The sequence below is a fragment of the Aythya ferina genome (assembly GCF_964211825.1).
Source record: "Aythya ferina genome assembly, chromosome: 1".
In the NCBI taxonomy this organism is placed as follows: Eukaryota; Metazoa; Chordata; class Aves; order Anseriformes; family Anatidae; genus Aythya; species Aythya ferina.
The window spans coordinates 144343885-144369714 of NC_140296.1; the positions used below are offsets into that span (position 1 = coordinate 144343885).

The 25830-nt window shown below is 38.8% G+C and overlaps 1 protein-coding gene across 22 annotated transcripts in view; it reads left to right on the forward strand.

Annotated features, from left to right (window-relative positions):
- Positions 1 to 25830, forward strand: part of LOC311433677 (protein bicaudal D homolog 1) — a 294907-nt gene that overhangs the window by 249593 nt on the left and 19484 nt on the right. For all 22 annotated transcript variants that reach the window (XR_014690894.1, XM_084513058.1, XM_084513079.1 and 19 more), the window contains 3 exons: positions 6115 to 6279; positions 14110 to 14290; positions 16939 to 17425. Coding sequence is in view for 21 of the 22 variants with exons in the window: in XM_084513058.1 (XP_084369184.1) it covers positions 6115 to 6279; positions 14110 to 14290; positions 16939 to 17425 (833 nt within the window). In the remaining variant the exon portion in view is untranslated. The remainder of the gene's footprint in view (positions 1 to 6114; positions 6280 to 14109; positions 14291 to 16938; positions 17426 to 25830) is intronic.

Genomic DNA, 25830 nt, shown 5'->3' on the forward strand with positions numbered 1-25830 from the left:
GTTTTCAGTGGCTCACCTGTGTAGTGTGCATACTGTAATTTGGAAACCTCTGTTCTGCATTATTATGCAAACTAGCTTACCTTTTAAGATTCTGAATGTTTTCTGGTTCCCAGGAAGTATTGTGTAGCATGTATTTGGCACACAAATTTTAAGTTCGGTTATGTTTCACCTGTTTAATTTTACCATCAAATGTTGTGATTATATTCACCATGTTTATTGAACAAAAGGAGTGGTATTAATACGCTTTTTGTTTTCTACCTTATTTGCTTGCAGATTGGTTTACTCCTTGCAATAAATGCTATGAAAGGGGAAGACAGCATTTGGTAATCCTAGGCATGTTTCCATGCAATAACATGAGAAATAATAGCCTTGTATGCATCACATCTCTGTTATTCCCCAAAAGTGGTCTACCTTCTTCTGCTGAACCTAGAATATTTTTGCTTGTGTCTGGAGAATAGCTTTGCAAGGAAAAAAAACAACAAAACACTGCATTTTTGGATTTTGCTAGCAAGTGTATCTGAACTAATACTATACTAGAATTTGATCCGTGTCTTAAGTTTTTCCAAGATTCCACTCTTCAAAGGTAATTCTAAACCTTCTGATATTTGCCTTTTATTTATTTTTTGGCCAGCACCGTATTGCAGAAAGAAAACTAATTTCTTCAGCTACACAGCCCTCCTGACTTCAGCAAGTTATTTTTTTCTTTTTACAGCACTGCATTATCAACTGCTTGCAGTATTTCAGCAGTGGCTCACCACAATAAACGCTGCCTGACGTTTAACCTTTAGAGCTCATCTGCACAGAACAGAGTATCAGTGTGAAATTTTTGTACTATTCTGAAGTTGCAAAGCATTCACAAGTCTGTCATCGCTATGATAGAGAGGGGACAGTGTATCAAAACGCAAATACATAATTAACTTCAGAGGATAGCATTTAACAGAATTTGGAAGAAGGTACATTTTTTGTTTGTTCTCATTAGAGACACTTGGACCTCCAGGCTTCCTACTCACCTCCTCCATACTCCAGATTTTCAGAGAGCTTTGGCTTATTGCAGGCTGTTATTCTTAAAACATGTTTGGGTATGTAATTAGCAGTATATGCCTCAAAGTATTCTATCGGTTCCTCACAAACAAGGCAAGCCTGTGAATAGTAGGCACTGAGTTACTAAAAACTTAATTTTGAGAGCAGGTTTGGACACAGCTGTGGGCAAAATCCATGACCTGATTTACTAGATTTCCTGCTCAGGCCTCAACAAATCTGTTATTGTAACTGCTTGTGCAAGAGTCCTTTGGCTGCTTTCTTCTTTGTACTTAGGAAACAGCTCGTTCTTGCCCTGGCCCTGCTATGGCTCCTGTAGCGTTTAGTGAAGTAAGTGGATGTTTGAATGAATCTTTTTAGTGTCAGAACTACTTAATATTGTTTTTAGTTTACTAGGAGATTGTATGCCTAGATTTCTGTTGATAAACTAATGCTTTAGTTAAAGGCTTTGGTAGGGAGAATATTAGCTGAACCTCCATGTGCGTCTGAGGCAAATAGGAAGGGAGAAGCTTTGCATTGAAGTTATGTGAAAATATCTAGCAATATTAAATCAAAATCACAATCATTATGGCAGGTATTCTTGGGACTTAATGCATCGTGTATATCTATATCTATATATATTTGTGTAGTTTTCAGAGAAATAAAACTGTTTTTGAGACTTAAATTTTGCCTCCTGCCAGTCCCGAGATAGTAACCCTTGCCCCGTAGGCTTTGGTTACATCTGGAAATGTTGCATTTTGTACAGTCAGAATGTACAATCAAGAGAAAATCACAATGGCAGTAAAAATTAGAGGGTACTGGAGCAATACGGATGCAGGGATAAAAGTGGGTATCATAGAAAATTTGATGGTGTTGAGATTATTTTCCTCAAGCTCATGGAACTCCTGATGGAAGACCAATGCAATACTAAAACATTACTTTAACCTTTTGTAAATACACAAGCCTTTTTTTCATGTTATTGGCATTTCAAGCTGGTTGACTGTCTAAAATGCTCATGGCTCCAAGTTATTTTTAATTAAAATACTCTGAAAAATTAGATAATGCATCTCCTAGCTTCAAACATCTTCTAATTTTCTTGCAGATGATAAGCAAAACAACTTAGCACTTATCAAACTTAAAATGTTTGTTTTTCTTTTCTGTTAGTTATTTCTCTTCTTTCTCATTTACATTCTTGCCTGCCTCCATTTTAATTTTCTCTGCTCTTCAATGTATTTAATCATCCCCAATTATAACAGGCTGTGTTAGTCCTGTACTAGCGAATACAGTAACTGGCAAGTAGTATTTTGCTCATTGCATGTCTGAGTTCAGTTAAAATCTCTCTGTTATTATAATATATAAAATTGCAGAAATACACAGGTGTTTCTTAAATCAGATTAAAAACAATCACAATGGGGATCTGTTTCAGCCCAGTAGAAACTGCAGGTTTTTGCAGCATACCTGCCTTTTTGTATATAATAAAAAATAAATAAATAAATAAGCTGTACTTACAGAGGAACGATTTAATTTCTAAAAGGTAGATTGGTTGCTTAAATGGGCAGAATTGAGCAGAATTGCTTGTGGAGCAAACGTTTGGTATTTTTGAACGTGCTGAAAATAACGTGTTTGGGGTTTTTCTTAAAATATACTTGCAAGCCTTTGTTATTAGATAGAAATACAGGAATATTCACTACAGATTTTTGTCACATTTATTTATTTACTACCTACATCACCTGGAAGGTAGTATCTTTCACTGGCAAGAAACTAGGGCTTAGATTTCCTGGGATGTTAAAGTGTGCTTTTCCTCCAGAGAATGTGACTACACAGTTCTGTATAGAAGTACGGTGTGGCTAAAATTTCATTTACCTTTGTAAATGAATGTACTTTGTTCATCCTGATGCAGCTATATTACTCTTCAAAACATGTGGCTTGGGGATGTGGAATGATTAACAGAATTACTTGTTTGAAATACGTCTTGAATATCTGTAGCGTATCAATCTGCAGCAAATAAGTCTTCCAGACAGAATGAATCATTCATATAATGGCTTGTGCAACAATAATGAATTTGAAGATGTTCTTCTTCCCTGCACTCGCCAAGTGTTGAATCATTAGGAGTGTTAAACCAGAGTATATTTTAGGTCAGAATGCTTCTTGGAGTTTTGTATTTTATCAGCGGTTGCAGAAGATCTCGCTGCAAAGAAGCAACCTCTTCTGTTGCTTGTATTACAGTGGAGGAGCTTTGCAAAATGGCTTTTGTGCATTGAATGCAATGAGCATGTGCTAGTAGGGTGGGTGGGTGGGGGGATGCTGACAACAAAACTGATTTTTAAAGCAGACCAATGTTTTTGCATTAAAAGTTTGTTTTCAGATGTTCCTGGTTTTGTGAGACTTTGTGCTAAAGCTGTGTGTGTGTGTGTTAACAAGGCAGAATCCAAGCCTGAATAGTTACTTTGAGGAACTAGGGTTGCATTTAAATGATAGACTTAGACTGAAGTAAGGACTGCTGCAACAGGGAGCTGGCTTGCCCCCTGCCAGCCATGTTCCTGCCTCTTCCCTTGTGCCAGCAGTGGTGCTGGAGTGGCCATGGGTTCAGTGAACCCACCTGTCTAAAACGAAATCCAGCTTTCAATTGTTTCATTTCTGCTGCTCATCTCAATGCGTGGTTCCACAATTGCTGGTGCTAGCCTAGGAGGAGTAGCCAGGAGGAGAAGCTGGAGTAGTCACTGACAAGGAGGGAGAAGGAACTGCCCTGTTCAGCAGCAGCTCTGTGTCTGGGTGAGTGATAGCCTTAAACAGGAGAAAGCACGTTGCATGTGTAAAGTATGTTCTAATTCTGACCCTGGCAGTACCTTGTTTTCTCAGGGAATTTGAATAATAAGGTACTATTTTGATGGCGATTTCCAGCCTTGGCCTGAACAGTTGGCAGTAGCAATGCCTCTCACTGATCTGCAGTTGTGGAGGTGGAAATCTTGAAGTGAGCTGTCAGATCTGCAGACAGACAGAACAGTTTTCAGAAAGCTCTAAGACATCACACTTTTCACCCTCACTGCAAAGTTGTAAGACTGATTTCTCATGTATGTTCAGTAGACTACCTGATGTGTGGGATGTACTGATCCTGCCAGGAGTTACTTTTTCTTAAAATTGTTTGTAAATTGGGGATTTCCAAATTGGACTGTGAACAGTTGCAATATGGCATGGGTTTCTGTGGTAGAGTGAAGCTCAGCCTGTCAGTTCTTTGATGGAGATGGGGAAGACTTGCTCATACAACCCCCATGCCATCCCCTGGGTCTGGCCAAGAACTTTCAATGCTCCAACCTAAATAGGAGAGGTGGAGATGGCACTTAAGGTATATAAGGGATATATCCTGGTGTAATGTGGAATGGTCTGGGACAGAGCTCCCATCGTAGTACAAGACAACTTTTTGTATCTGGAGATACCCAAAGAAGCACAGCTGAAGAATTTCCTCCTAAGATCACAAATGTCTGGTGGGCCTTATTAAATTATTAAATTGGCCTTGTTCTGGAACCAGCCACCTTTATGTTCTTGGGGTAACTGAATGAAGCAGAAGAGGGAATGGTGCTGTGTTGCAGCCATGGGTGTCCTGCATGTGTTGTGATCCCAATACTGGTGCCTTGGTTGTGTGGGTTGTTGATCTCTTCATGGACCTTTGCAAACCTCCATTATTTTAGAAGCAGCTTCTTAGTGTAGGGCTATTGAAGTCTTTAAAAAGATAATAAGCTTCTAAGAAATAAGTATTTGAAAATACTGTAGCAATCCACAAAGTATTGAAGAGTCTTTAAACAGTGTTAAGCAATAGCTGTGGAATCTCTTTCCACTGCTGTTTTAAGAGTAGGCTTGGCTGTTGCTAAGAATGGCTTGATATAATGGATTTTGCCTCGGGATAGGAAGATGCATTATATCAGCTCTTCTAGGTTCTGCAGACCAGTTGTTTTTCAGAAGACAACAGAGGATTGCCTTATGAAATGGTTGGCTGGGTTTTGAATTAGTTTTTTTTGGAAACTAGCAAACAAAACCCCAATTGTACTTCATTTCTGCTAGCGCAAGCAAGCAGAGGTAAAATGATGGCAAAGAAAAGCAATAAATTTAACTATTCAAACTCTACCCTAATTATTTTGTGAAAATGAAAATAATTATGGCAACACTGCAAAAAATGAGAAATGGATTTTCAGACTTCCCCTTGCACTTCCCGACAGGAAAAAAAAAAAAAAAAAAAAAAGTGGATTTTTTGATTCAGAAATGGAAGAATACTGACTTAAGTGAGATTTCCAGGTCCTTCATGTAGTATTTTAAGTCTTTGATAAGGTTTACAGAATGAATAACTTCCACACCCACAAAACAAAATGCATGGTTTAGGCTTACAGAAGTACCTTTCTAACACATGCTTTTACTACAGTTTCTGTTGTTTAGATATGTTTTGCTTTATTTTTGCATCCAGCTTTCTTACAAATAGCAGCATATCTCTCAGTTAGAATGAATTCTGTCCTGCTAGGACAAAATTCAGTAGAAGTTCGCTTGCTTTGTGTTTTGCTTTTTTTTTTTTTTTTTTTTTAATATCTGTAGTAATTGCTCTGGCCTAGAAAAAAAAAAAAAAAAAAGTCATTTAGCAAATTTTGGATGCTACCCTCAATAATAAAAGAAATATTTTGAATGTATATCATTTTGTGAACACTTTGGATACAGAAATAGAATGGCTGAAAAACATGCTGTTTTTTCAGTAATTCTATTGAACAAGCACATTGACAGTTCAGATGGGAAGAAGTCAGAGATTGTAAGCTTTCTCTAGGAGATACTAGGCTATCCATGGTGGAAATATATATATATATATATATATATATATACACATACATGTGTCTATATATATATTTAATACATGCAACTCTTCAAGATTTAAGCGAAGTAAAAAGTTTGAGTGAAAGGTAAAGCATATTTTTACAATAAGACACTCTTCAAAGTGAAGACGGGTATTCAAATTTTCTCCGTGGAGAAGTGTTAGCACTTACAATGTGTGTTTGTAGTCATTCTACTTTGCATTTAATCCTGTTTCTAACTCTTGTTTTTTTGAATGCATTTGTTTTTCAGGCAGCAGCATCTGTCCAAAGTCCTTAATACCGTCTAGATCTTGCCCAGTGAGTGCCACAACCAGGCTAATTGAGCAGAATGCACGCAATGAAGCGGCTCAGGGATTAAATGGAAGTGTGCCAGTCAACCAGTCCCCACGTTCAGCTTCAAATCCAAAGCCACAAGGTAAATAGTATCAAATACTTCAGTTTGGTAATTTGTTCTTCATCTTACTTTCAGAGAAACAGAGCACCTTGAAAGAATTGTACTTCTTGAAGAGAAAATAATGGGGTAAAAACTTGCTATGGAAATACAAATGTTCTGTAAATGCTTTGAATGTGTAGTTTCTGATGAAGTAATATTTTGCTGAAAAAGGTTCTCAGAAGAAAGATTGGACTAACATGGTTTAAAAAATGGTAGATGGTGCTTGCATCTTAAGTATCTAGCAATTTGCCGTGCACTTACTGCCAGGCAGCAAGTGTGAAAGTCTTTTGGTGCCCAAGATGTGGCTAGTAGTTAGAGATGAGAAAACATGTACAAGTCCCTTGTTAATATTAAGCTGATGTCAGGGCTTGTTTTTCATATGGATTACCATTTTTGAGCTGGAAGGTTGTGATACTATTTTTGAATGAGATAGTGTTTGGCAGGCTGACTTCACAGCAGGGAGGAAATTCAGGACCTTTGAGATTTCAGCTGAGCTCAGTTCAGGTAGGATTATGCGGAAAGAGATTGGAACTCGGTGCTTGCACAGTAAAAGCTGTACAGCATGTCCTGCAGAGTAGTAGATTGCTCTTCTTCCTGTCCATAAATAGCGTTTTCAATTTTAGAAGACGAAGAGGTTTCTAACCTACATGTTGAAATTACATATCTATACCTCTAACCATTTTTATGTGGTCTTCTCAGTAACGTTGATGATTCTGCTGAGGTTGATCATAACAGAGTCCCTGTGTTCTGGAAATCTTGAATTCAAAGAGAATCTGAACTGATGTCTTTTAGTAGCGATGTACAGTAGGAACTTCATCTCAAAAGGAAAAAAGTGAATTTTGAAGACTGATATCATTTTGCTCAGTGAATTGGATTCTGAGACAGCGCTGATATGGCAGAAGCTAGGGTCACTTAGAGAAAACTAGATCACATCTAAACTATGAACAGAAAATAAAATCATGTAGACTCATCATGTTGTGGATTTAAAAAATCTGTGCATCAGTCCATGGGAAAATGAATCTTGAAGAATTTTGCAGTAGTTAAGTAGTAGTTAAGTAGTTAGAGTTAAGGAGGGGAAGAAATTTTTGAAAAGCTTTGTTTATTTAGGGAGAATGAGAGCAAAGTAAATATTTTTTTATGTTGTTTGTTGTTATTTAACCTTTTGATAAAACATTTTTAGTTCAGTGAACAATACTGGCAGTCATATGTAAACATTGCTTATCAGAGTGGTCTTTCTGCACCAGTTCCTAGGGTTCTGAAAAGCATTCTCCAAAGCTAAGTTAGCAAGAGACCACATGTTCTTCCCAATAAAAGTATTTTAAAAGAGAAATGGGCAATGAATAAAAAGATTTAAACTTTTCAAAAACAAAGCCCACTTGGTATAAATTTCATCTGTTAGATAAATTAGGCATTGGATATTATTGAACCTCATTCATTCAAGGCGTTACATAGCTGTTGTTGTTCTTTTGTAGCCATGACTTCATTTATGCCAAAATTGCTTGCTCCAAAAAGTGGCATAGCCAGGAGTAATGTCATAGTCTAAGAAATGCAGCTGTGGAGATTCTATACAATAATACTGTCGTGAGTAGTATTTTGTGCATGCTCTATTCATGAGCCTATGTCTCTCTCTGTTCCTATTAAATGTGTGCTGCATATCAAAATTACAGAGTATTTTGTTTGGGCTTTTTTTAATTCAATTGAAGCAAAACAAAATAGAATAAATGAGATCAGCATTTGGGAGACCAAATTGTTTAAGCAAACTAAATTGATCTAGTTTATTAGTTTAAATGTTACTGAGTTTTGTTTGTTTGTTTTTTTGAGCAGCTATTAACGTACAGGTATGAAGTCATTTTAGTTTTATAGTAGCAGGAAATGTTTCTCCAAATTGTTGTTCTAGTCTTGCAAATACTAAATATCCTTTTGTAATGAAAGGAAGTAAGATCACAGACCTGAATCGAAATGCCGATGTGTTTGGTTGCTGATGAATTAACTGTGAAATGACCTTCATCTAACCTATAAAAATGTATACAATTAAAATGAGAGAGAGAAAGAACACTTTGAAGTTGGATTATAAGTGGGGTATGGGTATTTTTAATAAGCTTAACTTTCATATAGAGGCAGAATGTCCAAAATCTTGCACTTGAAATAAATGAACTGTGGACTCTAAACCTGCTTTGCTTTGTACTTGGTCACTGAGTAGTAGTTTAAATTTTTGGAAACCGCTTTCTTAGGGCAGTTAGAGAAAGTGAATGCTTTTTCTGCACAGAATCCAATATAAAATTCTTTCAAATTATTTTTTTTTCCTGGCATTTTAAAGAGAAGACAAAGTAGCTGTCTGATACATTGATAGTAGGAAACAAATAAATAAATAAAAAGCAATTTTTGTTCCCCAGTAATTCCTTCTATCAACAATTTAGCAATTCATATGTCAGAGTTCTGTGCTAAGTAGAAGTTGATTCATGAAAGTCTGCAAATTTGGAATGAAAGCAGAAGGTGACTGAAGGCCAGTTAGGGAGTTAAGTGCGGAAGCCTTGACCTCAGAGAAAAGCAGTCACAGTGTGTACCAGCTGTGAAACACGGTGCTTTGCCTTTGCATCAGCATGGTGCATTCTGTGATAAAGGGGTGAATCCAGACTGGAGGTAGTCACTGGAAATAGCAAAATACGCTAATGAGTTCTGGGGCAAATGTGATGTGCAAGAAATGAAGCAAATTGTTAGAAAACTCGACATTTGCTCTCACCTACAAATACTTGGGCAGTGATCTGGACCTAGCGATAGCAGACTGCATGTGGAGTCACATGAACAAATTGATGCTTTTTTTTTTTTTCTAGGTTCTTCTATTCCGTGCTATTTGAACCTCTTTTATGAACTTTATATGATGCCCAATTACGAAGTATTGGACACTAAAACTGTTGTCTCTAGCAGCCAGTATTGTTGTAGGAAGGAAAATCTGTTAAGTGTCAACGCTTCCTCAAAGCAATGAAGGATCTTGTCAGTTGAGGACTGCACATCAGTTGCTCATTTAGATTTTTCTAATGAGCACTTAGGAGTACTTGTGAATCTCCTGCTGATTCCAAAGAGGCATCTTTGTTAGGGTTGGAGATTATGTGCTGCTCCAGAAGATGGCCTGGTGTGTGCTACTATGAAATGGTATGGACACAAACATTCAACACTTGGTCAGCTGAAGTGCATTTACTGTGTCATGTTAGTCCTGGTCTCCTTTCTCTGCTAATTATAAATTAGTCCATGGTTTTTAAGGTATTTGGTGGCCTGGGCCCAGAAAAGCTGAAAAACCTCTTAAAGGTGTGCAGTGTAGATTTTTTCTGGCAAAGGAAATTTGTACAATTAAGGTGAAGTGGACTGAAACTGAGAACCAGATAGACTTCTCCAAACTATGGTGCTTTAAGAAACCAAAACCTGTAGCAATGTCTCTTTTTGCAAACAAAATCCTAGTTTCCAAACCTAATTTTCAGAAAGGATATAAATGAATGAAACACACTTGAGTGTTACTGGTTTTATTTCTTCATATGTTTTTGAAAGACACTTGTTCTGACACGATATAAAAATGTGGAAATGTACATCCTAAAGAGGAGCTGACATTCTTCCTCCTCCTGCTGAGTCTAGGTTACTGGTTATTTTATACTGTTCTTGCTACTGTAAGTCTTCAGTATCTGTCCAGCTGTGCTCGTTTGATCCTCATGAAGGTGATGGATCATACAAAAAGACAAAGATGACTCAGCCAGGAGAACTGTGGTTGCTTACCACAGGAACTGTTTTTATATTTTCATTGAATTAAAATGTGGCAGCATTTTTAACCAGCATAATTTAAGTGCATAGAGGGGGAATGACCATGCTTTCTAAGAGAAGCGATAGACTTTGATAATATGCCTTCTTGTCAGCAGAGGTTGTTGCAGCAATTGAGCCATTTGTAGGTGTCTCAAATTACCTCGCATCTCCTTATGCTTGTACCAAGTTGAATGCACAACTAGGGACTACAATTTAAACACTGATTGTATATTTCAGTTAGCACAATGCGGTAGCAGCTACCTGAGTATACTAAGTTTTTTGTTTGTTTGTTTGTTTGTTTGTTTGTTTGTTTTCTGGCAGAATATTCTGTTCATATCTCCTAATAAGCTCAAAATTCTAAAGTGTAGAGACAAGAGTATTTATAGATTTGACAGAGCTCTGTATTATGCAGTATATTACAATAGGCCGGTCTTTTCTCATTTCTTTTCTTTAAAATCCTTGCTGTGTGAACTTTGAAAAAATAATCTGATTAAAACAAAACACTTTAGAAGTACATTGAGAGAAGAATTAATGGAATTTGCTTTCTATAATTCCTGTTAATAAGGTTGACCTTACAGGGAGGTTTGCAGGGCTTTTTATACTATTGTGCTTTTCTTTTCATTGATCTTGTGACTGTCCTTTCCCCACTGCACTATTTCTAAAAGTAATAGTAGCAACAGCAGCAGCTGACTATGGGAAATGCTGTCTGTTAGATGGTAATAGGAAATAAAGAAGAAAATAACTCACACTGGGGACTTGGTATGTCCGTTTGGTTTGTGGTTCTCCTCTGAAGACGTCACAGGAATTTTTGATATACTGGTTTTGTCCAGTTTGACCAGAGATTCCTCAAGCTTACCCTACTGAAATATTATGTTGGTAATTCTTTCCTTTTTTTTTCCTTAATAATAGCTACGAAAATGTGCAATCCCTTCACAGAATGTCCTAGAATTTGATTTTTGTCCCAATGGATCCCCTACAAAAATAGCTTCCAACTAATTCTTTCTGCTTTATTAGTAGACACTAATTCCCTCAAGTTTAGTAGCTTTAATATATCCTTGTGAGGATATTAACTTATTATGAGATGTACAAAAGAATTGATGTACGAGTCTATTAAGTAAGAAAACTCACAGGACTGCGGGCTCTACACAATGAGTTCCAAGAAGCCTTTCTATAAAATAGCCGAGTGCTGGTCAGTAAACCCACCCAACATCCTCTTTCCCTTTCGTCTCCTACCCCAGGGAAATGGCAATGCCCACGCTCAATTATGTGGCCTGCTTTTTCCCAGCCCACTTGTCTCGCATTTTTCAGCTGTCCCATCGCCTTTGTCAGCGCAGTAACCTATTCAGTGCTTTGACAGTTATGTGATGCTCGTTGGCCTAATTCTGCCACGCATTCTCAGAGCTCCCTGGGAAGATGGAGCGTAGGAGAAACTGTTCCACAGCACTTCAGCTGCGGGTGAGCAAATGTACACAGCCCCACAAGGAAGGCTTCAGTTAGCATATATACTCAAGCACTTACACAATTTTATATTCTGTTTGTTCCAGGATTGTGTTGTAACTATTTGAAAATTACAATATTTTCAGTTGTCTTTGCTGCACTGGATCCTTTCAAAAACTTCCTTTTTAGCTTGTTTTATCAAATAGGAACAAAGCTTAAAAGAACCAAAGGTACACACATACACATTAAATAAGCTGATCTATAAGGACTTCCTTTCTTCTTCCTCTATTTCATTTGTCCCCAGTTATAGTTGATTGAAGTCTTAAGCTTTTTGTGGTACTTTCATTTCTTCACAATGTCCCTCATGGTACTTTTCAGACTGCAATTATCACTGCGATCTCTCTCGAGTACAATTTAGTTATCAGATGCACAGAAAAATGTTACCTTCTATAAATTTAACCTAAGGTAGGAGGTGGAAAGTCATCCTAAATCAAATGTCCCTTCAAATCTATCATATTCTGTGATAGTATATTTGCAAGACTTTATTCGCCACCACTTTCAAGTGCTGGTTGGTGGGATTGAAGCGAATTCCTATGGCACACAGTTTTTTCAGGGTAAATCAGGAAGCTGTTTTAGAATCATGGATGTGACAAGCATGGCTTTCTCACATCCATCTATTGTGCACCCTGTAGCAGTGCTTATTTGTATGTTGTGTAAGTTGTGTGTGTTTGCCAATGCACATTCTTACCTCTTTTCCCTTGTGCATGCTCCCTGGCAAGTCCCAGGTACCTGCTGGAGGGCCAGGCTTTGTGGCACACCTTCATGCAGTGCCTTCAGTCGAAGTGCATAGCAGTCGAGCCCAAGGAGCATCTGCTGCCATAGGTGGTGACTTACCTTCTAGTCAATGCCGTATTAAACACTGGCTGATCATTAACTATCTAATAAAAGCTTATGGTAGGGATTGTGGAAAAAATTAGAAAAATGAAAAATATTTTTAGGGAGCCAAATTTTCAGCAGTATAAATAGACAAAGGTTCACTAACAAAAGGAAGCTTGAAGCTGAAGACGAATCTCTTTTCCACTGACAATTAGCTTTGAAGTAATGAGGGAGAAGGTAAAGAATGAGAGCATTGATGGCTAAGGGGCAGCAGTTTAAATCTCTCTTGGGAAGAGATTCTTGAGTTCCACAACATGCCTAGATCCTATGACTAATTCCTTTTCAGAATAAAATCTGTATTTATGGAGGCAGCATATGTGTTTAATGCAGAACACCAAAAAGGAGAAGGAGAAAAAAGGGTGGTGGGGGGGGATGGGGCAGCTTTTTAGCTTGGCAAGTAGCATGTGGTTTGGCTTCCACTCAAGAAATCAAAGAATCGTTAAGGTTGGAAAAAACCTCCAAGCTTGTCTTGTCCAACCATCCCCCAAACACTGCTATCACCCACTAAACCATGTCCCTAAGCACCATGTGCAGCCTTTCCTTGAACACCTCCAGGGACGGTGACTCCACCACCTCCCTGGGCAACCTGTCTCAGTGCCTGACTGCTCTTTCTGAGAAGAAATGTCTCCTCATTTCCAGCCTGAACCTCCCCAGGTGCAACTTGAGGCCCTTCCCTCTAGCCCTATCACTAGTTATCTGCAAGAAGAGGCCAACCCCCAGCCCCCCACAACTTCCTTTCAGATAGTTGCAGAGAGCAATGAGGTCTCCCCTGAGCCTCCTCTTCCCCTGACTAAACAACCCCAGTTCCTTCAGCCTCTCCTCACAGGACTTGTGTCCTTCACCAGCTTCGAAGCCCTTCTCTGGACATGCTCCAGAGCCTCGATGTCCTCCTTGAACCAAAGGAGGGCCCAAAGCTGAACATAGTACTCAAGGTGTGGCCTCACCAGAGCAGAGTACAGAGGGACAATGACTTCCCTGGTACTGCTGGCTACTCTGTTCCTGATACAAGCCAGGATGCTGTTGGCTGCCTTTGGCACCTGGGCACACTGCTGGCTCATGTTCAGGCAAGCGTTGACCTCCGCCTCCCTCCCTCTGATCCCTTTCTTCTGCACAGCTTTTGAGCCACTCTGCCAGAAGCCTTTAGCATTGCATGGGGTTGTTGTGGCCAAAGCGCAGGACCTGGCACTTAGCCACGTTGAACCTCATCCCATCAGCCTCTGCCCATTGATCCAATCTGTCCAGGTCCCTCTGCAGGGCATTCCTACCCTCCAGTGGATCAACACTTTCCCCCAACTTGGTGTCATCTGCAAACTTACCAAAGGGGCACTCAATTCCGTCATCCAAATCATCAATAAAGATATAAAAGAGGATGGACCCAAACATGGACCCTGTGGGAATGCCACTCAGTCAGCTGGATTTAAGTCCATGCGCCACCACTCTGGGCCTGGCCAAAACGTAACAAGATGTCTGATACCACAAAGTACATAAGTGTATGAAGTTGCTGTATTCATAAAACAACTTGAAGGTTGGGTAAATCGAAGAGATTCCCTTCTTAATTACTGTGATAAATTCTTATGAAAAAATATCATATGTGTTCTGGAAATTCAAATAAACAACTCCTGAGTGATTGATCACCATTACTGTTGTTTGCAGTGCCTCCAAAGCCAATTCATCTGCAGAAGGTATCACCTGTTACATACCAAACCCCTAGGCATAAAGCTTTATCAAGTCAGAAGCCAAGAATGGAGGAAGATACACCTACCCCTGTTCCTAGTGTCACAAAGGAAAAGTCCAGTAAAGTGTCAGATCTCATCCATCGTTTTGAAGGAGGCAGGTATGTGGTATAATTTTAATTCTTTTGTAGTTCTGTCGTGTGGCTTAACATTCAAGTAATGTGTAAATAATGTTAATAGTATGGTGGTGCTCAAAACTATCCCTGCCAGAGGAGCTGATGGCAAAACTGCATGCTTTGAAATGGTGTGAACCAATTGTATATATGATCTGTACAGGTCTGTGCTTCTTCATGAGGCCCTAGTCTTAATTTTTCTTTAAAGTGAGCAGACACACACACACACACATACCTCTCTCAGCATTTTTAAAAACGTCCTGAAAAAAACAGTGATTTGAAATAAGTGCTGATTTAAGAAGGAAACTTTGGAGAAAATCCTAAATGATCTTGTTCTCACAGGAAAAAAAAAAAAAAAGAAAAAAAAAAAACACTTTTATAAACAACCAGAAAAACTGGAAATCCTGATTTTCCATTTATGCTGACTTAACCTCTTCAGATCATTCATGTGGAGAGCAAACATTTTAGTGGATGCATGCTATATGAGCTACTTGTATCAATATGGCATGCATCCACTAAACTGCTTCGTGGTATTTGGTGATTTTAGTGGAATATCTTGAAGTTCCTTACTTTTTATGCTGTATTTCACAGGAAACACTTGGAACTTTGAAAAACAAGAGCTAGAGTGAGCTCTACATTAATGGAATAGTTCCATTTGTGTGTCTTTTAATTGGATGCATATGACAAACATTGTAAGCTCTGAAACAGAAGTTCCAAATATATCTACTCTGTACAAAGAAAGTGACTTTCCAGAAATCCCATGACAGAGGAACAGTTCAGGAAATGGTCCAGTAACAGTGGAGTGTTACAAGTTTGGGATATTGCTTTCTTCTGTTTCCTCAGGATATCGATGTTTTGAAGGAATGGCCCCTAGAGGGCTGAATGCATGATGTACAACAGATCATCATGTAAGGAGCCAGAGTATTAAAATTTTCATTGAAAGGATGCCTCCTCAAGATGGGGGAAATTTAAGCCTTTATGCAGAAGCAGCTGAGCATTACAAAAGGAGGTTTGTTTAGTGGAATAAAAAACACTTTAGAGCTTTGTGTGCAAGAAACTTCCATCATTAGCCACAGGCTTAATTGTGCTGCTGTCATGACAATTGCCAAAAGGTGGGAAAAAGAAACTAGTGCAGCACTAGAGGTCCTGTGAATTTTATGACTGGTTCAGGTCTCCAGTCCTGTTATCACTTTGTTTCCCAGTCTTCCTTCAGAGAATTATCCAAGTCTTCTTAATAACTCAGTGGAGTTATTAATAATTCTGGAATGCCCTGCTGTGACTGGGGAAGGAGTGCATGTTTTGAAAACGTGCTCTGCTCAGAGAATGTGTCTTCCATGAAGGTCAACTTCACTAGTAATTATTGGTCTTCAAATGACTAGGTAGCATGTTCATGAATGAAAAACTGATTGTCGATTATTATAACATATTTTCATTAGTCTGTACAGTTCATAAACATACAGGCATGGGAGAAAGTTAATTAAGCCACTTTACTGTATGCATGCAATGGAAAAAGGTAAATGAATTATAGCTAAGTTTCTCAGCATTTTGGGAGTGCTTTTTTTAAAAAATAGAATATTTTTTTTGTACAACTAAATGAGAAATTATTTAGTTCTTTTGTTATATATATGATGGAAGAAAATGAAGATAGTGTGAGATATTTTTCAAGCTACTTGTACAGAAGTTCATAAGTATTTGTATAAACTGTCCTATAAATAAGGAGTAAACATAGAGTTTATAACCAGTTATCTTTCTGGAAGATTAATAGTCCATTCTGGGAGCAATATGTTACAGAGCAGTCATGCTGTTTCTTCAGGTTGAATATGGTTTGATAAATGTACTTAAAATCAAACTGTGTAATTTTATTTTGTTTCCAATGATTTATTCCTTTCCCTTTTTCTTTAATTAAGCCAAACCTTTTTGCAGAATGGGCTAACATTTTTATTAGCCTAAAATTAAAAATCTGAAAAATCTAACAGAGAGATAGTGAAAAGTGTGAAAAAGGGTTAAGATATGTTTAAAGCTGAGCTAAAATATGGAGAGAAAAGAACTTCAAAAGAGGTGCAGTATTACTAAATAAGGAAACTGGAAGAAAAAATGGGATAGGAATTTACAGCTCTGCTTGCAATATGTTGAATTAACGAAAGGGATGCTAAATGTTCTTGGATATTTTTTTGTGCATTCTTGAAAAGCAAATAGAGAACAGGTTCTGTGTTTCTTTAGGAATTGGACTGGTACTTGGGAGACCAAGATTCTTTCCCTTTTTCTGCCAGTAATCTAGGACACCTGGGGCAGGCTGTATCCTGTATCAGTGCCTCAGTTTCCTTATCTGTTGCATGTAGCTAATGATACTGCCTTCCATTTTAAAAACAGAGATACAAGAGAGATGAGGGTGTAGTCAATCAATATGAACTCCAGGTTTTCACTAAGAGGTGTGTGTCATGCTTTAATGGAAAAATGCTATTCAAGTCTTGGTTGTGTGAACTTCCTAACATTAATATAGGAAGAAGTGATTTGGAGGAACAGTTTATATGGTCTAACTGTCCTACTTCCCTTAATAGTTGTTTAATTATTTTTTTCTTTTATAATACCATGTTTAACTTTTCTCTCATCTATGTTTTGCTTGTCTGGTGTCGTAGCCCATTCAGTCCTAGTGATTTGAAGAAAGATTCCTCTGTTCTCAACATCTCTAAATCTCAAGGAAGATATGGATCAACACCATCACCTCAGCCAAAATTCCCCTCCCATCAACTGCTACAAAAACAGGGAAACAGTAATACCAACAAAACTCAGGTTGCACAGACACACACAGCCAATGGAGTACTAGCACAAGATCAGATGGAACGTGAGGACAGGAGGATACCTGACCAAGGCTCTGCTGTGTCCACCCCAGTTCCAGATAATTCAATCAACAGCAGCTTAATAAATGGCGAAAGAGTAAGTACGTCCAGAGAGTCATTAGAAACTACAACTTCCTGTGAAGGACAGATACTTAACAGCTGCTACAGGACTTCAAGCAGTGATACACTGCTCCCATCTGACAATGAAACTCCAGAAGTTAATACTAACATGGAGGAAGAACCAAATGAGGAAATCAGCAAACAAGATCAACCTACAGAAACAAAGGTAAAGAGAGAAGTTGTTTCTTTCTTGTGATATTGCTGTTCTGTGTATTTTCTCTAGACTTCTATTTAGAAAAGTAAGCTTCATAGGGCAGGTCAGAAAGCTGAAAATCTTCTAGTTATTTTTCCTCTAAAAATCTGAAAATTTATTACTGTTTCCTCATTATTAAAAAAAAAAAAAAAAAGTGTTTAAAAGTAATCAGTAAAATGTCTTAAACTACAAAAAGAGAGCTGGAAGTTCGACTGTCCTGTGGCAATTGCTTCTGAAACAATCTATCCAAAAATTGTAATTTGGCAAAATTTTCTTGGTGTTGGTAATTTTATGTTAACCTGTAAAATGACACAAATGCTAGAGCAGAGGCTGTGCTACCAAAAGGATACCAATGTTTCAAATGTGTTCAAAGAGGTTAAAGGGGGGGGGGAGAAGGGGAAAGGAAAATTTTATTTTTACATTCCCTCTTCTTCCCACCTCTTCCTCCCAAGTTAGGTAACTGAGGGTTTGGAAAAAAAAAAAAAAAAAAAAAAAAAGTGACACTGAAATATGTGTATGTGGTGTACGTGTTTAGCACTAACTGTGAAAGGAGTTAGTAGCATATACAAAATAAAATTTCATGTGTATTAAACTGAAGCAAAACAGGGCTTCAGGAAGAACTGCCGAATGGATCCTTAACTTAGATGTAGATGTCAAAGCTAGAAAGTCAATGGCAGTCTGCTAGGTACCAGATAGACAAGAGATTCAGAGAATACTAAATATATGCTTTGTTAGCAAGAACTATAGAACATGATGAATTTGAGCTTCCTCTTAAGGAAGATTTTAAATTATTAAGGAAAATAAGTGGGTGGAAGAAAATCTGTCTTAGAAAAATTAATTGCTGAGAAAATTTGAGAAATTTCCCCTTTTAAATGTTTGATTATGCAGTTTGGCTTCTTGTACTGAAGCATTCATGGCCAGTGAGCATCATCAATAATTTCAGTCAATCTTTGCTCTGTGTGAGTCACTGCAGAGGGTCTGGGCTGGCACCTTCTGAGCCCTGGTCTTCTCCACAGAACTAAAGGGGAGAGCAGCTAGATGAACATCCCATTGTGTGTTGCTGAGCACTGCTAAAGCTGTTCCCTAGTAGTCAGATGTACACCTGCATCAGCCAACTACAAAACTTCAGGATGATTGTGGAGCTGGAAATGCAGGACTACATAGCTTTGGACTGCATATCAGTGTCTTCAAAGAATCATAGAACAATTTGGGTTTGAAGGAACCTTAAAGATCATCTAGTTCTGAACCCCTGCCATGGACAGGGACACCTCCCACCAGACCAGGTTGCCCAAAGCCCCATCCAGCCTGGCCTTGAGCACCTCCAGGGATGGGGCAGCCACAGCTTCTCTGGGCAACCTGCTTCAGTGCCTCACCATCCTCATAGTAAAGAATTTCTTCCTAATATCTAATCTAAACGTACCTTCTTTTAGTTTAAAACCTGTTGTCCTATCACTACAATTCCTGATAAAGCATCCCTCCCTCTCTCTTCTGTAAGCCTCCTTTAAGTACTCAAGGCTGCTACAAGGTTCTTCTGGAGCCTTCTCTTCTTCAGGCTGAACAGCCCCATCTCTTTCAGCCTTCATAGGAGTGGTGCTCCAGATCATTCTCATGGCCCTCCTGTGGACTCACTCCAACAGGTCCCTGTCTTTCCTATGCTGGAGCATACTATGCTGTCTTTTCTATGTTGGAGGCCCCACCCTACTCCAGGTGGGGTCTCAGATCAGCAGAGCAGATGGGGTGAATTACCTCCATTGACCTGCTGGCCACACTTCTTTCAGTGCAGTCCAGGAAACAATTGGCTTTCTGAGCTGCAAGCACGCATTGCCATCTCATATTCAAGTTTTCAGCCACTACTACCCCCAAGTTCTTCTCTGTAGGGCTGCTCTCAATCAGCCATCCCCCAGCCTGTGTTCATGTTTGGGGTTGCCCTGACCCAAGTGAAGCACCTTGCACTTGGCCTTGTTGAACTCTCAAGCCTGTCCAGATCCCTCTGGACAGCATCCCTGCCTTGTTTGGTGTCAACTACACCACTCAGCTTGGTGTCATCCACAAACTTTCTGAGGGCGTGCTCAATCCCACTATCCATGTTGCTGACAGATATGTTTAATAATACAGTCCCAATACAGACCCCTGAGAGGCACCACTTATTGCTGGTCTCCACCTGGACATCAAGTCATTGACAGCAACTCTTTGAATGTGACCATCCAAATAATTCCTTAACCACTGAGTTGTCCATTTGTCAAATTCATACTTCTCTATTTTAGAGACAAGAATGTTGTATGGGACAATGTCAAATGCTTTGTACAATTTGAAGTGGATGATATCAGTAGCTCTTCCATTAACCCCTAATGCTGTACCCCTGTCGTAGAAGGCCACCAAATTTATCAGGCACAATGTGCTCTTAGTGAAGCCGTGCTGGCTGTCACCAGTCACCTGTCCGTTTTCCATGTGCATTAACATAGTTTCCAGAAGGATCTGCTCCATGAACTTCTTATACAACTATTTTGCTGTTTTCATTTACAGAAGAGCAGCATCTCTCCAAGCCCTTGAATTACATTAACTAGGGACCCTATGTACCTAACCCATGTAACCTATGTAACTTAACTATGTACCTGTTGAGGATAAATTCTGTATCTAGGAAAAATGGGACACAAATTTACATGTATTACAGGGTCATGCCAAGAAAGTGCTAGTATGTGGGTTGTTTTTTTTTTTGTTTGGTTTTGTGTTTTGTTTGGGCAATTTGTTTTTGCTACTAATGATTAAAAAATAATTTTCATGTAAAAGTAAGTCTGGCAGTGATTTGGGGTGCCTTTAACAAGCCACACCTTTCATTATGTTTCTGTCTTATGATCGGTAATGCCTGCTTCCCTTCTTTGTGCCAATAAAGTGCTGAATGCTCCAAGTTGTGCAGTAAGGTGCTGGCAGGATTTTTCAGGAAAAGGCAGAGATGGGAAGCATTTACGTTGTCATATCCAGGAAGGAACTGAGCAAATGGTTGGAGAAAATGTGTTTGGGAGCAATCTCATTAAAGTTTCTTTGACGTGCTGGGTGGCCTACAAAAGTTATCTGGCCTGTATTGACCAAGAGCCCAAGTGTGAGGCTGTTACTAGATGTACTGTTTGTTGATATTAGGAGGGTAAAACAAAACAAACAAACAAACAAACAAAATACAGAACAAGCCCATGCAGGATAACTCTTAAGACAGCATCAGTGGTGAACTGGATCTATAAAAACTGAATTGGATAACAGCACTTTCTGAGATACCAGTATGTTTGTGGTACAAGAACATCCTCTTTAATGATGTTAAGAAGCATATCTACCATAGATTGATCTGAGGGCCATACTTTACAAAATAAAATACTAATTTAGATTAGGGTAATGCTCTGTAATGTTCTGTATTTTTTTGTTTGTTTGTTTTAGGGTATAGATTGAAATGAAATTGAGTTTGAAGTGGCTCCTGCCATGCCATCTGGAGTATAGGAGGGGAGGGTGCTGAGGAACAAGAGAGGTCTGATAGAGCTCTAAGCTCTTACTGTGTCCCAGTAGGTGCTGGAAAGCAACAAGAGCATTTAGGCAGTTTGTAGGTTTTACTAAGCACCCCTATTGTCAGTAAAAGATCTTAAAACTGGGATGCAGTTGAGTTGAAGTTGTGCTTTGCTGAGTAACAGCACCTTTCTGTTCTTTTTAATTAACCAAGCATGAGTATAGGTACAATTGAGTGAAAGCAAATAGGAGCAGATGCATGCAGGTCATAGACAAATTTTAAATTATGCATCTGATACTTATTTTGGTAGCTATGTGAAGTATCTTGTCTCCTGTATGCCGTACTTCCTAATTCAGGGAAGGCTGGTGCAGCTTCACCTTGAGTACTATTTGCAGTACGGGACACTACAGTTTATAAGGACATAAAACTGTGTGTCCAATGGAGAACTACGAAGATGGTGAGGGGTCTGGAGGGCAAGGTGTATGAGTATCAGCTGATGTCCCTTGGTTTGCTCAGTCCCGAGCAGAGCAGGCTGAGGGGAGGCCTCATGGCAGCCTGCAGCTCCCTCACAAGGGGAGCAGAGGGGCAGGCGCTGAGCTCTGCTCTCTGGGGACAGCAACAGGACCCAAGGGAACGGCATGGAGTTGGGACAGGGGAGGGTCAGGCTGGCGGTTAGGAAAAGATTCAAGAAGCGTTTGGACAACAGACATATGGTCTGATTTTTTGTGTGGTGCTGTGTGGGGCAAATAATTGGACTTGATGATCCTTATAGTCACTTCCAACTTGGGATATTCTATGATTGGCAGTCCACTGCTGGAAAGGGTGAATTAAACGGGGGAATGGTACAAAACCAAAGCAGAATCTGGTTTTTAGACCTGGAAAAGAAAGCTTATTTAGAAGTAATGGTGCTCTTTTATTTTCCAGCCCACCTCCTCATCACTGTAGGTCTGACTAAAGCCAAATTCTTTCAGGTTCTGGAAAAGTTAGGTGAAACTAACTAAATTTGGCAATGATCTGGGACTTTTTCCACAAATGAGCAGACCACAGTATGTATTATATCTGCTATTTACAGTATTAGTCTGAAAGTCACAAACCACAAATACCACAAGGAAAAAGACGATTGAAAGTTAAGTTTCCTGCCTTGCAGCAGAAGCACGTTCTGTCATAAAATTTGTTTTTTCTAAAATGCGGAGGCTGACTAGTACAAGAACATCCCAATCAATTAGCTTCCTGAATAACATCTTGTGAGAAATCTGCTACCGGAGTTAACTGCAGGCAAGAAGACAAATGCTTCTGTATTTGTTGTGAGATTTGGTAGGGAATGGAGATATTGGCTGCATGCATGCCATATCTTTATTAAAGTATTTACTTGATAGCTCCTTTTAATGGCCATGTTGGCCACTCTGGTGTTTCAGATGCAAAACCTGGTGGAGGTCATGTGTTTCTAAAGGTAAGGTGAAGGATTGATTTAAATAGGATGAAACTTTTGTGCTATGTTAACTTCCTGCCAAGAAATGTCTAACTGTTGCAGTTCTTGAGTGAGAAAGTAAAATCCTGGTTCTACATTTTATGTTCTTCTTTAGCAGCAGTAGATCATGAACAAAGATATGTATCTTCAGTACCCAATATAAATATGTGTAAATCCTCTTGAAGAATTGCCTTTTTAGGGTTTGTAGGATCTTCGCTGCTTATCTTGGTTACTATTCAAGAAACTCACAGATCATTTTCATAATAAACTGTTACATAGAGTTAATTTGTCACAATGTGGTGGCAATATTCAATAGCTCATGTGAAATTTGGTGTTTAACTTGATTTCAGAAACTAACTCAAGAGATTAAATGAAATCTTAAATTCTCATGAAGATTTACATTTATTTTCCCAATACTCACAGAACAAAGCTTCAGATCAAGAACCAGCCATGACACAAATGGTTTTAGGAAAGGAAAAACCCACTCTGTTACTTTAGACCAAATTCAGTATTTAAATCAAACAATCAAACTCACACGATGTAGATTGAATGAGTTTTGTTTGTATTTTACATCTCTCACCATATCTGTGTTTCTTAATATATTACTGCAAAGTCTGTGGGGTAAGGGCTATGCTGAGATAGGAGTGAATCATACACTGCACCATTATCATGTTGGTAGGTATAGTTTTCTTGATGGGAGATGGTACTTGGGAGATGATAGGAAGTCTGCTTTAAATTAGTGCAATCTGTGGAGGTTTCACACAAGATGCAAAGAGTTTGTATCTCAGCAGCATTTTTCCTACCTCATCTTAATTTCAGAGTTCAATTTAGGTAGAAATTACTTGCTTTTGTAGAATGGTTTGGGTTGGAAGGGACCTTAAAGATCATCTAGTTTCAACCCCACTGCCATGGGCAGGGACACCTTCCACTAGACCAGGTTGCTCAAAGCCTCATGCAGTCTGTCCTTGAACACTTCCAGGAATGGGGCATCCACAATTTTAATGTCTTAAGCATCCATAGTAATGCAGTAATTCTATGGATGCGCAATTTGTACTAAAGAATAGGCAATTAAGCCCAGGTGAAATATTTAATTTAAAAATCCTATCTAGAGATACAGATTTGCAGTCCTGCCTGCATGAACTTTGTCAGGTGTTTGGATAGAATGGAAAGTATGGTTTGCTTGAAATTAATAATTTTTAAATACTTTTAGCGAATAACTTATTCAACCAGAAAAAATCTGTTTCAGGTCATTAGAAAGGTCAGTTTAAAGATACATGTATGTCACAAAATTGTCTAATTTGCAATTTTCAAAGGTTAGTTTTTGGAGGACAAATTGAACTGAGAGTTCAGTTCATCTGCAACCATTAGAAGAAACAGGAAAGTTTTACTCAACTTCATCCTTTAATTTGGAAAAGATTAATGCATTCTTTTAAATTAAGTGTTTAAAAAAATGCTTTGGCATTTTTGATATGGTTACATTCTGCTTTACAGTAGATCTCAGGAACTTAGTGTTACCTAACACTTCTGATATTTTGATCAACAGTTCAAATCCAGCCTCTAGCTGAATATTCTCTGTACATCACTAACCATTCCTCATTGTTTGAATATTTTTTTCCCCATTTATTTATACAAGGTATTTCTTGAACAGCTCCAGTAACTAGCAGCTATGTCGTTCTAACTGTCACAAAATATTGCTCAGTATTTATTTCCAAAAAATGTTGCAAGACTTACTTCGCTATTTGGAATAGCCCCATGCAGGTCTGCAGACCCTGTGCCTCTTCTGCTCTGCCTGCCCTGAGCCCATAGCTGTACCCACTCCAAGCAGCAGGTGGGTGCCCAAGCTGGGGGCAGAGGTGCAGCAGGGGCTTCACACATCACTTCTACTTGGCACAATGATGAGTCTTTTTATCAATTGTAAAACTTGAGACCTATGCAACTGGACCTGTTTCACCCCCTGCATTCAGGACAATTCCATCAAAAAAAAAAAAAAAATTCAACAGGAAATGGATGCCACTACTAGCAAAATAGCCTGTGACCTGTTGTTTCCAACAGGAAGGAAGGTGTAGTTGACCTCATGGAAACCAGGTGCTTTTCTTTAGATAGGATGCTGAAAAGGCATGGAAGTGGGAGTATGAGAAGAGAGGGGGAGGGAGCTAGCAGAAGAAAACACAGTTGGGAGTTCTTCTAAAATGTGGACAAATATTGAGATGTTGCAGTGGGAATCTGAAGATTTCCTTTAAAGAAAACTAGCAATACAGTTTTCTGTTGTTCTTGCACAGATCTAACCCTGTAGGTAGATGTTCTTATGCTAGAATAAGAACATGCCACTGTGATTAAAGGAGAACTCACCCGTGCTGTGTATTTTCTCACACAGAAGATTCCTGAGTCAGGTAGTGACTGTAGAAAGGAGACCAAGGTTCAAGAATTATGATGATGTGTGAGGAAGGTACTGAGAGGGTGGAGAAGCTGAGGGGTAAGAGGGATTTGCCCTGGCTCAGGGGTGAGGATTTGAATGCTTTTTCTGAACTGCTCGTTTTGTATATATTTTGAGGCTGCTGTGCATTATTTTTCCCTCACCTAATTAGTTCATGTAATCTTCTGAGAACTGTAAATTGATTCTGTAGCAGTGCTTCAGGGAGACAATGGGTTTTACCAAAAAATAACAATCAGTCAGTCAAACAAACAAAAACATGAAACATACATACTTTCAGAGAAGCCAGTAGCCTCCATGGTTTTGTGCCTCAAGCAAGTCCACGTGTAAAATTCCTTGCAAATGACTGCACTAAACAGCATGTTGGAGCTGTAACTGCAAATCCTTTAACTCTCTGCAACGTCTCTTGACAGCACTTAAAATGCTGTTTTGTAGGTTACTGTGGTTGCTACGTGGATTGAAACATTTAATGAACAGCTTTGAAGTCACTATTGAAAGCCTGTATTTAGGGAGGGATCTTGCTATGTAGCAGTGCGGCTGTTAACTCTGAAGATCAGAGTTGAAATGAGTTCAGATCTGGAATAATTGCTGAATACTGAAAGGTGAAAAAAAATGACTGTTGTCCTTTACATGAAAGTTCTGTACTTCATTACTCACTATTCTGTGAACAACCTTTATAAATAAATGTACTTGCAAATGTTTGTCTTGCAGAAAGTGTTATGCAGTTTGAAATCAGAAATAACTGTTTCAAGATCTCTTTACTTATTTATTTTTAAGGATTTCTGCAATTTGTCTAGAAAATTCCCACTGTCCTGTAAGCTCTGTTCGGACACACACTGCGACTTACATAGATTCAGATAGATTCAAATGTCATTAAACACTCACACTTCTCAGCATGACTGCTAAATCTAGAAGAAAATCTTGTAGTGGAAAAGTCATTTTGTTGAATTTGACACTTGTGAGCATGAGGCATTTTCCTAATGTATTAGTAT